Source organism: Apteryx rowi, unplaced genomic scaffold (genome assembly GCF_003343035.1).
Source record: "Apteryx rowi isolate R43461 unplaced genomic scaffold, aptRow1 scaffold_699, whole genome shotgun sequence".
Classification (NCBI taxonomy): Eukaryota; Metazoa; Chordata; class Aves; order Apterygiformes; family Apterygidae; genus Apteryx; species Apteryx rowi.
Window position 1 is genome coordinate 365,264 of NW_020450981.1, and position 12,911 is coordinate 378,174.

General features: G+C 62.2%; 1 protein-coding gene and 12 non-coding genes across 13 annotated transcripts; 7 read left to right on the top strand and 6 right to left on the bottom strand.

Annotated features, from left to right (window-relative positions):
• Positions 1–1,211: 1,211 nt before the first annotated feature.
• Positions 1,212–1,283, top strand: TRNAP-CGG. Its single transcript has one exon. It is a non-coding gene; the product is annotated as a tRNA-Pro (tRNA).
• Positions 1,284–1,672: 389 nt separating this feature from the next.
• Positions 1,673–1,744, top strand: TRNAA-UGC. The gene has a single exon. It is a non-coding gene; the product is annotated as a tRNA-Ala (tRNA).
• Positions 1,745–3,770: 2,026 nt separating this feature from the next.
• Positions 3,771–3,842, top strand: TRNAP-AGG. The gene has a single exon. It is a non-coding gene; the product is annotated as a tRNA-Pro (tRNA).
• Positions 3,843–4,101: 259 nt separating this feature from the next.
• On the bottom strand, positions 4,102–4,173 carry TRNAA-UGC. The gene has a single exon. It is a non-coding gene; the product is annotated as a tRNA-Ala (tRNA).
• Positions 4,174–5,112: 939 nt separating this feature from the next.
• On the bottom strand, positions 5,113–5,184 carry TRNAP-UGG. Its single transcript has one exon. It is a non-coding gene; the product is annotated as a tRNA-Pro (tRNA).
• A 999-nt stretch (positions 5,185–6,183) lies between these two features.
• On the top strand, positions 6,184–6,255 carry TRNAA-UGC. The gene has a single exon. It is a non-coding gene; the product is annotated as a tRNA-Ala (tRNA).
• Positions 6,256–7,502: 1,247 nt separating this feature from the next.
• Positions 7,503–7,574, top strand: TRNAP-UGG. Its single transcript has one exon. It is a non-coding gene; the product is annotated as a tRNA-Pro (tRNA).
• Positions 7,575–8,953: 1,379 nt separating this feature from the next.
• TRNAS-CGA lies at positions 8,954–9,036 on the bottom strand. Its single transcript has one exon. It is a non-coding gene; the product is annotated as a tRNA-Ser (tRNA).
• Positions 9,037–9,357: 321 nt separating this feature from the next.
• TRNAP-UGG lies at positions 9,358–9,429 on the top strand. The gene has a single exon. It is a non-coding gene; the product is annotated as a tRNA-Pro (tRNA).
• Positions 9,430–9,945: 516 nt separating this feature from the next.
• On the top strand, positions 9,946–10,019 carry TRNAT-AGU. Its single transcript has one exon. It is a non-coding gene; the product is annotated as a tRNA-Thr (tRNA).
• Positions 10,020–10,427: 408 nt separating this feature from the next.
• On the bottom strand, positions 10,428–11,611 carry VMO1 (vitelline membrane outer layer 1 homolog). Its single transcript, XM_026086521.1, has 3 exons — positions 11,340–11,611; positions 11,139–11,257; positions 10,428–10,972 (listed from the first exon to the last, which is right to left on the bottom strand). The coding sequence occupies exons 1-3, from the start codon at positions 11,523–11,525 to the stop codon at positions 10,666–10,668; spliced, it is 612 nt and encodes a 203-aa protein (XP_025942306.1). The 5' UTR covers positions 11,526–11,611; the 3' UTR covers positions 10,428–10,665.
• Positions 11,612–12,429: 818 nt separating this feature from the next.
• Positions 12,430–12,503, bottom strand: TRNAT-AGU. The gene has a single exon. It is a non-coding gene; the product is annotated as a tRNA-Thr (tRNA).
• Positions 12,504–12,737: 234 nt separating this feature from the next.
• TRNAS-GCU lies at positions 12,738–12,819 on the bottom strand. Its single transcript has one exon. It is a non-coding gene; the product is annotated as a tRNA-Ser (tRNA).
• Positions 12,820–12,911: the final 92 nt, after the last annotated feature.

Here is a 12,911-nt window from a genome sequence, read left to right on the forward strand (position 1 = left end):
GCCTTGGGCATGGCTTTGGGGAGGAAAAGCCACATGGAGATGCTGGGGCTTGAACCCAGCGCCTCTTACATGCAAAGCAAGCACTCTCCCACTGAACTACATCCCCCTGCCTGGGGACTGCCTGTGCCCCCTGGGCACCACTGCTCACCCCATGCAGCCCTGCTGCCCTGACTTATGGCCTGCAGCAGTGGCCAGGTCCAGCCCTGGCACCGTAGCCCAGATGCAGAAGGAGGCACTTTCCTGCTCCAGCTGCAAGCTCTGGGCAGCATGCGGCATTGCTGGCCCTGTGCCAGGCACCTCCTTGTGCAGGCAGCACTGGTGGCATGAGCTGATCCGGCTTCTCTCAGAGAGACACGAAAACAGGGGGTGGGTGAAGGAGAGACCCTATGGCCACAGCCCTGGCCGTGCTCTTTGCAGGCAGCTGGGGGATGACAGTGCCAGAGCTGCTTCCCTGAGCCAGGGGTGCACGGAATGACATTTCCCCCCGAAGGCTGATGTTGGTTTGTGGATGTTGTCTCCAGTGATGCCTATGCTGGGACCCTGGCAGCTCCTTGTGCCTGGCACTTGCAGCTCCTGTGACCCATCCCACTGCCACCCCATCACCCACAGACCTGCACTGGGGCTGTCCCGTGGGCTGGGGCACGGCGGGGCTGGGACTGAAGGGCTCTTGTGCCCATGGGCAGGGTTGTGGGTGGGGGCCCCAGGTGAGGCTGGTCAGGGCCGCTATGGCCCGTTCATGCCCACAGGTCCCTGAGAGCAGCCTCTCCCCTGCTAGGTGTGCCGTCACACCTTGCAGAGGTCTGGGGTCAGAAGCCTGGCAGTGGTGACCCAGGGATGGGACCAGGGCTCAGGCTGCCCCTGATGAGCCCTGGAGGCCAGTCGGGCTGGAGGGGAAAGCCCACCCAAGCATGTGGGGTGGGGGAGCCAGGTGCCATTTGTCCTGGGGGCCATGGGATATGGATGCCTCTGAGGGGACGTGACAGGGGACAGGGGCCACCCTGGGATGGTGAGGTACCTGTGCTATTGAGGAGATGCAGGCCCCGTGGCTGTGGGGCACGCAGTGTGGGTCTATCTGCAAAGGCTCCTGCCAGAGGGCCATGCCCACCCACCACCACCAGCACTGGGTCCCTGCCAGGCCCCACAAAGTGCCAAGAGGTGCAGGGGCCCCAGGGTACCTGAGCTGGGCTTGGGGTGCCCAGCTGTGCCATTGTGGCTCGTTGGTCTAGGGGTATGATTCTCGCTTCGGGTGCGAGAGGTCCCGGGTTCAACTCCCGGACGAGCCCTCCTTTTGGGCACTGCTGTCACTCAGCCACGGCAGGGCTCAGGTGGGGCCTGGCTGTGTCCCCAGCCCTGGGCTCCAGGGGGGTCCGCAGGTGCCAGGGTGGCAGCAGGATGGGGCATAGGGGCTGAGTGCCAGGCACAGGGAGCCGCCAGCACTTCCTGCCTGGGGAGGTGCCCAGTGCAGGGCCAGCAAAGCTCCGTGCTGCCCAGAGTGTGTCAGTGGCATGGCCAGAGCAGGGAGGTGCCTCTTCCTGCATCCGGGCTGCAGCACCGGGGGTGGGATGGGCCACGACCACGGGCTGTAAGTCCACCAGCACCGGCGGGCATCCGGGCAGCAGGGCTGCACTGGGCAGGCAGCGGTGCCCAGTGGGCACAGGCAGCCCCCAGGTGGGGGGATGTAGCTCAGTGGGAGAGCGCTTGCTTTGCATGTAAGAGGCCCTGGGTTCAAGCCCCAGCATCTCCACATGCCTTTTCTCCAGAATGCCATCTCCTGCGCTGGTGAAATGGCCGGTGTCTGGAAGCAAACCTCCCTTCTTCCTCCACCAGCCTCTGGGGAGGAGGTTTCCCACTCTGGGACTGGGAAGACAGCTGTAGGGCAGGGGAGGTTTTTTCTGGACTCAGCTCCCAGGGCAAGGGCTGCCTGCGCCTGTGCAGGGGCAGCAAGCTGAGCTGCTGTGGGAACATGGCCCAGTGAAGAGCCCTGGCTGTACTGCTGTTGCAGCACCTGCACTGTGCACAGCAGGGGCCTGGGGAGTGCTCCCCACCAGGGGACAGGGTGCCCGCATCTCCCCACTCTGCCATCCTCAGCAGCCCTTTCCCCACCAAGGTGTGGATGAGCTCTGACCCTTTCTGTGTTTTCCCACTGTTGCCAACACACACAGGGTGGCACATCACTCCTGGATGTCAGAGGAACCGTTCCAGTGGAGGGGACACACCAAACCTGGACTGGCCCCCCCATCCCTCTTTGTGCCAGGTACCGCTGCCCTTGCCATGCCCTGGCCCCCATGTGCAGGCTTTGCTGAGGCCCCGGGCCCCAAAAGAAGGCTCACCTGGAAGCTGAACTCAGCATCTCTTGCACCGTAGGCAGGAATCACCTCCAGAAAGACAAGGCAGTTTTGTGTGCACCCCTATGTCACCCAGCTCTTGTGCACCAGATATGTGGGGTGCCCTGGGGGGCTGGCAACACCTGCTTTGACCCCAACGCCCAAGAGGCTGGTTTTCCTGCAAGGGCCTTGCTGCCAGCCCTGGGTGCGGATGCTCTGGGGCAGGAGGGGGGACATTCCCACACCACTTGCAGTGCCTGCGTGCAGGGCTGTGGTGGCCAAGGGGTGAAGGAGTTGGACTTAAATATGGTAGGATTTCCCTGCTGTTTTACACCTAGAGGTGCTGGTTCATCAAGATCCCAGGAAAGAAGGCACTCAGACTCGGTAAAGTATAGTTTAAAGTGCCATTTATTGAAGCTAATACGATAAGGAAAGTTAGAATAGCAGAGTTAATCTTACATCCCTTTCGATGCTGGGTAGGCAGAGTTGTGCAGCATCAGATGAACCTCTGATCAGGGCACAGCACACCACGCAGATCCTGTCTGTCGAAACGTTACCCAACATTTCGGTCTTTTGCTCTCTTGCAGGATTTTTCTTAAAAGAAACAATTCTGTTCCTCATTTCTACTGTCAAACAAAAAGGGCATTCACATGAGAACTTGCTGCTGCACTTTTGAATACCGGCAAGGACATGCAGTTGGTGTAATTGCCAGTGCCAAATAGGAGCTGCCCACAGTTGCTTCCTTACAATCAGCTGCCCAAGTTTATCCAATGGCCAAGAGATACTGTTGTGAGACACAACACAGGTCTGAAGGACAAGCTATACGTGCAGCATAACGCAGCACAGCACAGGCTTGTGCCTATGCAAGATAACTTAGTAGATCGCCAGCTCCTCAATGTACGATGGTGAGGATTGCTACAGCTATGCAGTTTCAAATTCTGCTCATGGCAAGAGGTTTTACTCACAAGGACCCTGGAGCTGGGGGCTTTGGGCCATCCCAGGCTGCAGAGGGACCTCAGGGAAATATCCAGGCTGGAGGAGGGACAGGGACCAGAGCAGCCCCAGCCCTGTCCCTTGTCCCCCAGGCAGCAGCTCCCGCAGTTCTGAAACTCAGACGCTGGCTGGGACCCCCTGGCCCTGGGGCAGCCTGAAGGCAGGAGGAGCCCTGGCCCCACTTGGGCCATGCAGGTCTTGCAGGTTTTGCAGCCCTGGGGAAGCAGCATCTGAGACATACGGGGTGGGAGAGCTGGATGGATCCCTTTTCTCACTCTCCATCCTCCCCAGGGGCGGATGGGGGAGCTAATGGATGGAGAGCATTGGGAGAGGGAGAGGGCAGCGTGCAGAGGAGCTGTGCGCCAGCAGCACTGGGACCTGCAGACACCCTGTGCTGTGCCTGGACCCACACAGTGCAGGAGCTGGGCTGGGGGGAAACCCAACCATGCTGCTGGCTTGTTGGTCTAGGGGTATGACCCTTGCTTAGGGTGCGAGAGGTCCCGGGTTCAACTCCCAGACGAGCCCCTCTTTTGGGCACTGCTGTTGCCTGGCTGGTGCATCGGGGCACAACAGAGGCAGCAGTGCACAAGTGTGATGCTTGTCCAGGTTGGCTTGTCCTTGCAGCAGGGATGGGCCCTGTGAGGGCCCAGGAAAAGGAAAACAGCTGTGAGGATTTCACTGTCAGCCTGAGAAGAAACCCAAGTGGGTTTTCTGGGGTACCTTCACTGGGGACTCTGCAACCTAGCTGCTGCCAGGCAGACAGCTTTGGGGAGGAAAACGCAGGTGGAGATGCTGGGGCTTGAACCCAGGGCCTCTTACATGCAAAGCAAGCGCTCTCCCACTGAGCTACATCCCCCCACCTGGGGGCTGCCTGTGCCCACTGGGCACTGCTGCCCACCCCGCACAGCCCTGCTGCTCTGAAACCTGCCTGGACTGAGGGACTGATGGCACACAGCTATGTCCAGGCACTGGCTCCATCCCTGGTGCTGCAGCCCAGATGCAGAAAGAGGGACTGCCCTGCTCCAGCCATGCCGTGAACAAACTCTGGGCAGCATGCAGCACCACTGGCCCCTCGCCAGGTGCCTCCCCCATCCACATCCTGCAATGGAAGGGGGAACCCAGGAGTTCAGGGACAGCCCCAGCCCATGCTCCCCACCACAAAACACCCAGTGCCCTGCACCTGCTCCTGGTCTGGGGGTGCCCTGGCTCCCAAACCCCTTCCCTCCATCCCTTCCCCACACCTTCCCCTCTTGCCCATTGCACAGCCCAGCCCAGCCCACTGCCACAGCTCCAGCCCTACAACCTGCCCCATGCAACCCAGGGAGAACAACTGCCCATGTGGCCCAGTGGGGTGCCCCAGCCTTGGTCCAGACTCTGCCCGCACTCCACAGACGGGGCTGCCCCCCAGGAGACACTGGGGATATCTCTCCACATTGCTGATGCCTTCCTGACCCAGGGTCACCCACAGCCCCCTGCCAAGCCCTGTGCACCATCCTGCTGCCACCCTGGCACTCACAGACCCCTTGCAGCCTGGGGCAGGGGCTGGCCCATGGGGCTGGAGCATGGGACAGCTGGGGCCTGGCAGCCCTTCACCTGCTGGTCAGCCTGGGGGCACAGTGGGGCCGGGACCCCTGGGGGTAGGCAACAGCCCTGCTTGCCCCACCAAGACCAAAGCCCTGAAGGCCACAGGGCACCACTTGGGGGAATCACGGGGTGGGTGCAAAAGCTGACAGCTGGGCCCCAGATGAGCTCTGCACCAGCTGGGCAAAATCAGCAGCCGGGATGCCCAAAAGGAGGGCTCGTCCGGGAGTTGAACCCGGGACCTCTCACACCCAAAGCGAGAATCATACCCCTAGACCAACGAGCCAGGGCAGCCCAGGTACCTCAGTGTCCCATCCCTGGGTCCCAGCTGATGGGAGTGCTCAGTGGGGTAGTGATGCTCCCTTGGGTGCCTGGGACCACGGGGAGGGGTTTCGCACAAGGGCCCTGCTGCCGGCCCCGGGGACCAGACAGGTGTGCAGGTGCCTGGGGTTTTCCAGGTTTTGGAGAGCTGGGGAAGCTGGAGACCATTTTTTATGGGGTCATGGGAAATGGGCCTTTTTGAGGGGACATGATGGGGGACAGGGGCCATCCATGGACAGGGAGATACTCATGTTTTTGTGGAGCTGCAGGACCCACAGATGCATGGCATGGGGTGTGGGGTTATTTGAAAAAGCTCCTGCCAGAAGTCTACGGTGCCCAGCACCAGCAGTGCTTGGTCCTGTGCTGTGCCTGGCTGGGGGAGCCCAGCTGTGCCGTCCTGGCTTGTTGGTCTAGGGGTATGATTTTAGCTTTGGGTGCAAGAGGCTCCCATGTTCAACTCCTGGACAACCCCTCCTTTTGGGTCCTGTGCCATGCCTGGCAAGTGCTGTTGCTTGGCCAGTGCAGAGCTCATTTGGGGCCAGGCCATCATCTTCACCAACCCCACATTGCCCACAGGCCAGTGGGCCTGCCAAACCATTGGGCTCAGCGGGGCAAGTGGGGCTGCTCCCCATCCCCAAGGGTCCCAGCCCCACTGTACCCCCAGCGTGGCTGGCAGGCAAGGGGCTGCCAGGCCCAGCCCCGCCAGGCCCCAGCTCACGGGACAGCCCCAGTGCAGGTCTGTGGGTGATGGGGTGGCAGTGGGATGGGTCACAGGAGCTGCAAGTGCCAGGCACAAGGAGCTGCCAGGGTCCCAGCATAGGCATCACCGGAGATGGCATTCACAAACTGTCATCAGCCTCCGGGGGGAAATCCCATAAGTCCACCAGCACCAGTGGGTGTTGGGGAGGCAGGGCTGCACTGGGCGAGCAGTGATGCCCAGGGGGCACAGGCAGCCCCCAGACAGGGGGATGTAACTCAGTGGGAGAGTGCTTGCTTTGCATGTAAGAGGCCCTGGGTTCAAGCCCCAGCATCTCCACATGCCTTTTCTCCGGAATGCCATCTCCTGTGGTGGCTGCAGTGGTGGAAATGGTTGCGCCCTGGGAGGAAATCTCCCTTCTTCCTCCACCGGCCTCTGGGGAGGAGATTTCCCAGTCCAGACCTGAGGCTGGGCTCTCTGCTGGGCCTGGGTTTCTTCCTGGCTCCTGGGAAACCCTTATGGTTGTTCCCTTTTCCCAAAGGAGCTGCTGATCAGGGGGTCAGTGGGGTGCAGGCGTGGGGGGCTCCCTCAGCAGCTCTTGGTTGAGAAAGCCAGGACCAGGAGCATGGATCCCGGGCAGATCAGGGGATGTTTTTTCTGCCTGTACCTGTGCAGGGACAGGTAGCCGAGCTGCTGCAGGACTGTGGTGCAGCCAAGACCCCCATGCACACACCGTGCACCGCAGCCCCAGCCATGACATAGGCTGAGGGGAGAGCTGCTTGCTGGGGGATGCAGTGCTGGCATCATTCCACTCTGCCCTTCCCAGCCCTCCAACAGCCCTTTCCACACCGAGGAGGTGGACAAGCCCTGGCCCATTCCACATTTTGTGACCTTTACCCATGCACACACGGGGCAGCACACCCCTCCTGGCTCTTGCTGGGACGGCCCTGGCCCACGGGATATGCCAGCTGCGACAAGCTGCCTGTCCCTGTTCCTCTGGGTACCACTGCCCTCACTGTGCCCCAGCCCTAGGGCACAGTCTATTCCAGGACCCCCCACGATGGCCAGATAAAACCAGGGCCGGGGGGGCCAAGAGGAGGCTTCATCCAGGGATGAACTGGGGACTTCACACCTGAAGGGAGAGTCATGCCCCTCAACCAATGAGCAAGGATGGCACACCCCAGCATGCATGCAGCCCCTGCATCTGGGATGTCTGGGTGCTGGGCAGGTGCTGGCAACACGCTCTTTAGCCCCCAGCACCCAAGTGGCTGTTTTTGGGACAGGACGTGCTGCCCACCCTGGGGAGCCAAGCAGGGCAATGGCCAGCCAGGAGGCTTTCCCACTTCCCTGGAAACTGGGGTGGCAATGAAGGGCCAGGTTTGGATGCCCTGAGGCCAGGAGCACAGTGTGCAGCCCTCCACAGCCACAGGGCACAGTTGCAGGTTTATCTGCAAATGCTGCTGTTGGAGGGGAGCCCACCCAGGACCACCAATACTGGGATCCATCAGGACCCTCAGCCAGCCGTGAGCTGCGGGGGCCGCAAGGTGCCCAAGGTGGGCTGGGGAGGGGGCTCATTGCACCATCCTGGCTCGTTGGTCTAGGGGTATGATTCTCGCTTTGGGTGTGAGAGGTCCCGGGTTCAACTCCCGGACGAGCCCCCCTTTTGGCCAACACCAGCCTCGTGCGTGCCCAGATGGGGTGTGGGACCCCAGCACAGCTCATGTGGAGGGCTGGGGCACATCAACACACCACGAGAGGATGGGCAGCTTGTGCAGGTTGGCACATCCCAGGATGGGACAGGACCAAGACCCAGGAGCAATGCGCCACATGGGAAATGGAGAAAACGTGCACCCCACACACCCCACTGTCCCCAGCTCCTGTGGGGAGGGAAAACAAAACAGCTGCACGCCAAGCTCTGCAAGCACAGAGGAAGACCAAGGGCTTTCCTGGGAGAAAGCCTCAGTGGGGAGGGGAGGACTCTCCCACCACTGCAGCTGCTGCCTTGGGCATGGCTTTGGGGAGGAAAAGCCACATGGAGATGCTGGGGCTTGAACCCAGCGCCTCTTACATGCAAAGCAAGCACTCTCCCACTGAACTACATCCCCCTGCCTGGGGACTGCCTGTGCCCCCTGAACGCTGCTGCCTGCCCCACACAGCCCTGCCACCCCAACACTGGGGCACTTTGATCCACGGCTGTAGCAGGGGCTTGGCAGCCCCTCACCCACTGTCTGGGGTACAGGCACAGCAGGAGCTGGGACCCCCAGGATGCTGAGCAGTCCCAGTGAACATGGGGCAACACCAAAGGGAGAAGCAGGGGGGCTGAAAGCCAAGGGAAGGGACCCAAATGTGCTCTGCACCAGACAGGCAAAAGCGGGCCCAGCAAGGCCTGAAAGGAGGGCTCGTCCGGGAGTTGAACCCGGGACCTCTCGCACCCRAAGCGAGAATCATACCCCTAGACCAACGAGCCAGGATGGCACAGTTATGCCCCTGCCCAGCTCAGGTCCCTCCCCTGCAGCTCCAGGCTGGCATGGCCCTAGCACTGCTGAGCTCACTTAGGAGCATTTGCAGATAAACCTGCTCCATGGCTGTGGGTCTTGCATCTTCCCAACAGTGCAGGCACCTCACCATCCCTGGGTGGCCCCTGTCCCCCATTGCATCCCCTTGGAGACTCATTTCACACGGCCCCAGGACAGACGGTCTCTGGCTCTGCACCCTGTATGCCTTGGCTGCTGCTTCCCCAATGCTCCAAAAATTGGAAAGCCCAGGGGCCTGAATACCCTGAGAAGGGCCAGGACCCCACCCCCTTCTGCCTTGGGACTGTCTCAGGGACTGTGTCCCAGCCGGGGTTTGGATTTCCCTGTGCAGGAGCTGCTGCCCAGGGGACAAGGGACAGGGCTGGGGCTGCCATGGTCCAGCCACAGCCCCCTTTCTCCGGCTTTGACTTTCCCCTGAGGTCCCTCTGCAGCCCAGGATGGCCCAAAGCCCCACGCAGCTGCGGATCCCCAGCACCAGCCCGGACCCTGAGAGTAAAACCTCTCGCTGTGAGCAGGATTCGAACCTGCGCAGGGAAAYCCCTATTGGATTTCGAGTCCAACGCCTTCACCCCTCGGCCATCACAGCCCCAGGCATTAACACCCTGGGGTGCATGGGAACCTGCCCCCACCTGCCCTGGGGCACCCAGGTGGCCCCAGGGCTCACCATGCACCACTGGCTGACCCAGCAGCATCTGACCCAGCTCCCTGTTACTGCTTCATTTTCCTGGGAAGTGGGAAAATCTCCTAGGTGGCCATTGCTGTCCCCCCGTGCACATGGCTTGGCTCAGCTCTGGTCCCCCAAACCCATCCCCGTGGTCCCAGGCGCCCAAGGGAGCATCACCACCCCACTGAGCACCCCCATCAGCTGGGACCCAGGGATGGGACACTGAGGTACCTGGGCTGCCCTGGCTTGTTGGTCTAGGGGTATGATTCTCGCTTTGGGTGTGAGAGGTCCCGGGTTCAACTCCCGGACGAGCCCCTCTTTTGGACACCAGCACAGTCCCTACACAGAAACCAGGGCACAGCTTTGCTCAGCACCCTGAACATCTGGGATCTGAGGTCCGGGTGTCCAGAGGCTGCAGTATCCTGGCTTGCTGGTCTAGGGGTATGATTCTTGCTTTGGGTGCAAGAGGTCCTAGGTTCAGCTCCCAGATGAGCCCCTCTTTTGGGCATCCTGGCTGCTGATTTTGCCCAGCTGGTGCAGAGCTCATCTGGGGCCCAGCCATCAGCTTTTGCACCCACCCTGTGTTTCCCCCCAGTGGTGCCCCACGGTCATCAGGGCTTTGGTCTCGGTGGGGCAAGCAGGGCTGTTGCCCACCCCCAGGGGTCCCGGCCCCACCGTGCCCCCAGGCTGACCAGTGGATGAGGGGCTGCCAGGCCCCGGCTGTGGGCAACCCTGCCATAACCGAGGGCACGGGGTGCCCTTTCCTGGGGCAAAGGCTTGGTGCTACTGGGCCACCCCAGGGTGCCATGAGCAGGGGGACAAGGGGTGCAGGGCGCCATGGCTTAGCTGGTTAAAGCGCCTGTCTAGTAAACAGGAGATCCTGGGTTCAACTCCCAGTGGTGCCTGGGTTGGGGGGACTGTTTTTCTCCCTGCCCCACACCCGCTCTCACCTCCAAGCCCCCCACCCTGGGCTGAGGGCACCACTGGAGGTCTCTGCCGCAACCCTTGTCTAAGCAGGGGCATCTCAATGCCAGGAACAGGGGCAGTGCAGGACACCCCCACCTCTCTGCACCCTGTCCCAGGAGCAGCCCCACTTGGGGCAGGGAAAGGAAAGTTTCCGGGTCTGGCTGCACCTTCTCTGCTACCCCTTCTCAGTGGGGGAAGATGCAATCGGTATCTCGCGGTCCTGGGTCCTGTGTCCCCAGGAGCAACATGCTCCTGGCCGGGGTCAGCCGCAGCTCGCAGCCTCTAAGCCCCACCACCCATGTTTGCCCCTCTCCCAGTGACTGGACACATCCCAGCATAGTCTCAGTGCATTTTTTTACTGCAAGCTCATTTCAGCAGGAAGGAGGGCAGTCCCAGAGACACTGGGGACTCTGTGAGCCTGGGTGGGCTGAAGGAGCCCATGGGGATAAGGGGGAGGTACTCTGTGAGGACACCAGGTCTCCCAAGAGATTGCAGGGTCCTGGAGGGAGAGGGTCCTGGGTGAAGGCTCTGCTGTGGAGCTGGGTCTCCCGTGGGACCAAACGCCCCGCAGCGGGTTCCTGGTGGTCACCCATCGCAGCAGAAGAGACGCAGGTCATTCAGGGCTGTGTCATCCCTCTTCAGCCCCCGCGGAGGTTCCTGCCGTGTCTGGACGCCACACACGGCACCGGGGCACGGGGGGCTCCAGCCTCCCCACTCGCCCCAGTCGGGCCCTGGCCCCTCCAGGACCTGCCCGTCGGAGCAGGCAAAACGGGCATTGGTGGCAGCCACTTCGTCGCTCAGGAACCTGTGCCGGGGCGCCTGGACCCGCAGTGCAAACCCCACCACGTGCCCTTGGTGGGGGCACCAGCGGGGCTCAGACCAGCGGCCCCATCTAGATGGGGGCGGGGAGGGGGAAAAAGGGGACGGGTCAGCGCCGAGGCCAGGAGCCAAGGGGGCACGGGGAGGCGGAAGGGGCGCCAGGCCTGCCGTGCCCCCAGCGGAGCCCCAGAGGAGGCTTTCCGGGCACGGGGACACTGCAGCGGGCGCTGGGGGCTCACCTGCCACTCTGTGACTCCACCACGGAGTCGCTGCCGTCACGAGCCCCCCACGGGAAGCAGTGCAGCCTGACGCCATTCAGCGCCGTGTCGTCCTCCACGACCCCCTGAGGCAGCTCCACCTGCACCGGCACGGAGGGAGGCAGGGCTGAGCCCCCGCGAGGCCGTGCTTGGGGGCCTCGTTCTCTGCTGCGGAGGCTTTACCTTGAAGCTGACGCCGCCAGCATAGGACCCTTCGGGGCACATCTCCGGCCAGGCCCATTCGCCCCAGGGTCCGCCGTTGGCCACCTCGATGACGGAGGCGGTGTGAGGGCCCCAGCCCGGGTCATGCCCACCCCCCGCAGTGCCAGCGAGCCCCGCGAGCAGCAGCAGGACCTGTCCCCCCAGCATTGCTGCTCGCCCAGGGCCAGCCTGCGGGGCTCTTATACCTCCTGCCGCAGCACCGCAGGAGGCGTCAGCTCCCCGGGGGCGGCGGAGCTGGCGGGGGGGGGGGGGACACGGCAGGAGCTCTGTTTCCTTCCCAGGGTGGCCAGGCCTGTTGGACAGCTGGGATTAGCTGTAAACGAGGGCTAATCCCCTCATCAGGGGGGTGGTGGGGGGCAGGAGCTGAACCATGAGCTCTTTGTTCAGGTCCTCCTTCAGGACAGCCCAACGACCCAGGACGTCCCTGGTGCCAGCAAAGGACCAGCTCAGGGTGGTGGCGGGCTCCCACAATGTGCAACGCAGGCTTCGTGCCCTGCCTTTGCGCCTCTTCCTGCACCTCCCCGAGAGCCTGCACCACTTCCAGGAGAGGGCTGGGGGCTGCTGATACTGGGACGAGAAAGCCACGCATTCGGGATCCAGCGCGCACCACTGATGGAAATCGCTTCCTACTTCTTCCGCACACGTTCCCCAAGAGCACCTACTGCGTCACCATCCCACACTTCGTTCAGCTGAGCTTGCTTTTTGGCCACACCACCTTCCTCTTCCAGAGGGCTATCGTCTTACTCCTTAATAGCCAATTTCTGCAGTAATAGCTTTTTTAAATATTTCTGAGGGGGGGAAGGGGGTCCTTTACCATGTGTCCTGAACAAGAGACTTTAAGCCATCTCAATGCCAGCACCTGGCTGCCCTTTTAGATTCTTCCTTAATCCCTTCGACCCGGCCTCCCTGGTTTCCATGTGCAAACCTATGTGGGGGGGAGGAATAATGACATCTTCCTGACGTGGTCTTCCTGGTGGTGCCCCAGCTTGGGGTGGGGGGGTTGGAGGTGTGAGTGGGTGTGGGGCAGGGAGAAAAACAGTCCCCCMGGCCCAGGCACCACTGGGAGTTGAACCCAGAATCTCCTGTTTACTAGACAGGCGCTTTAACCAGCTAAGCCATGGCGCCTTGCTCCCCTCCACCCCCCACCCCCCACACTCATGGCACCCTGAGGAAGCCCAGCAGCACCGGACCTTTGCCCAACCCTTGCACCGAGGTCCCCCCAGCTGCAGGGGATTGCAGGTAAGTGACAGAGAGCTGCAGGGCAACAGCGGCCATGGGGGGTCCCAGGCCAGGGGTGGTGAGGGGTACAGCTGAGGGAGGCAGGCGCCCAGCTCCAGCGTGGCTGAGGCAAAAAGGCTGCGACGAAGGTGGGATTCGAACCCACGCGTGCAGAGCACAATGGATTAGCAGTCCATCGCCTTAACCACTCGGCCACCTCRTCCTGCCCCGCACCTCCCGCCCAGCCCGACCCACTCCGCACACGCATCCCCTTCCCGCACACACACGCCACCCCCGGCCCCCCACGACCGCCCC

Bases quoted from the DNA above. Each gene is read 5' to 3' on its own strand.
- VMO1 (XM_026086521.1), bottom strand. From the start codon at position 11,525: ATGCTGGGGGGACAGGTCCTGCTGCTGCTCGCGGGGCTCGCTGGCACT. The intron at 11,258-11,339 runs GTAAAGCCTCCG...GTGCCGGTGCAG, and splicing joins CTGGCGGCGTCAGCTTCAAG to GTGGAGCTGCCTCAGGGGGT. The intron at 10,973-11,138 runs GTGAGCCCCCAG...GCCCCCATCTAG, and splicing joins GTGGAGTCACAGAGTGGCAG to ATGGGGCCGCTGGTCTGAGC.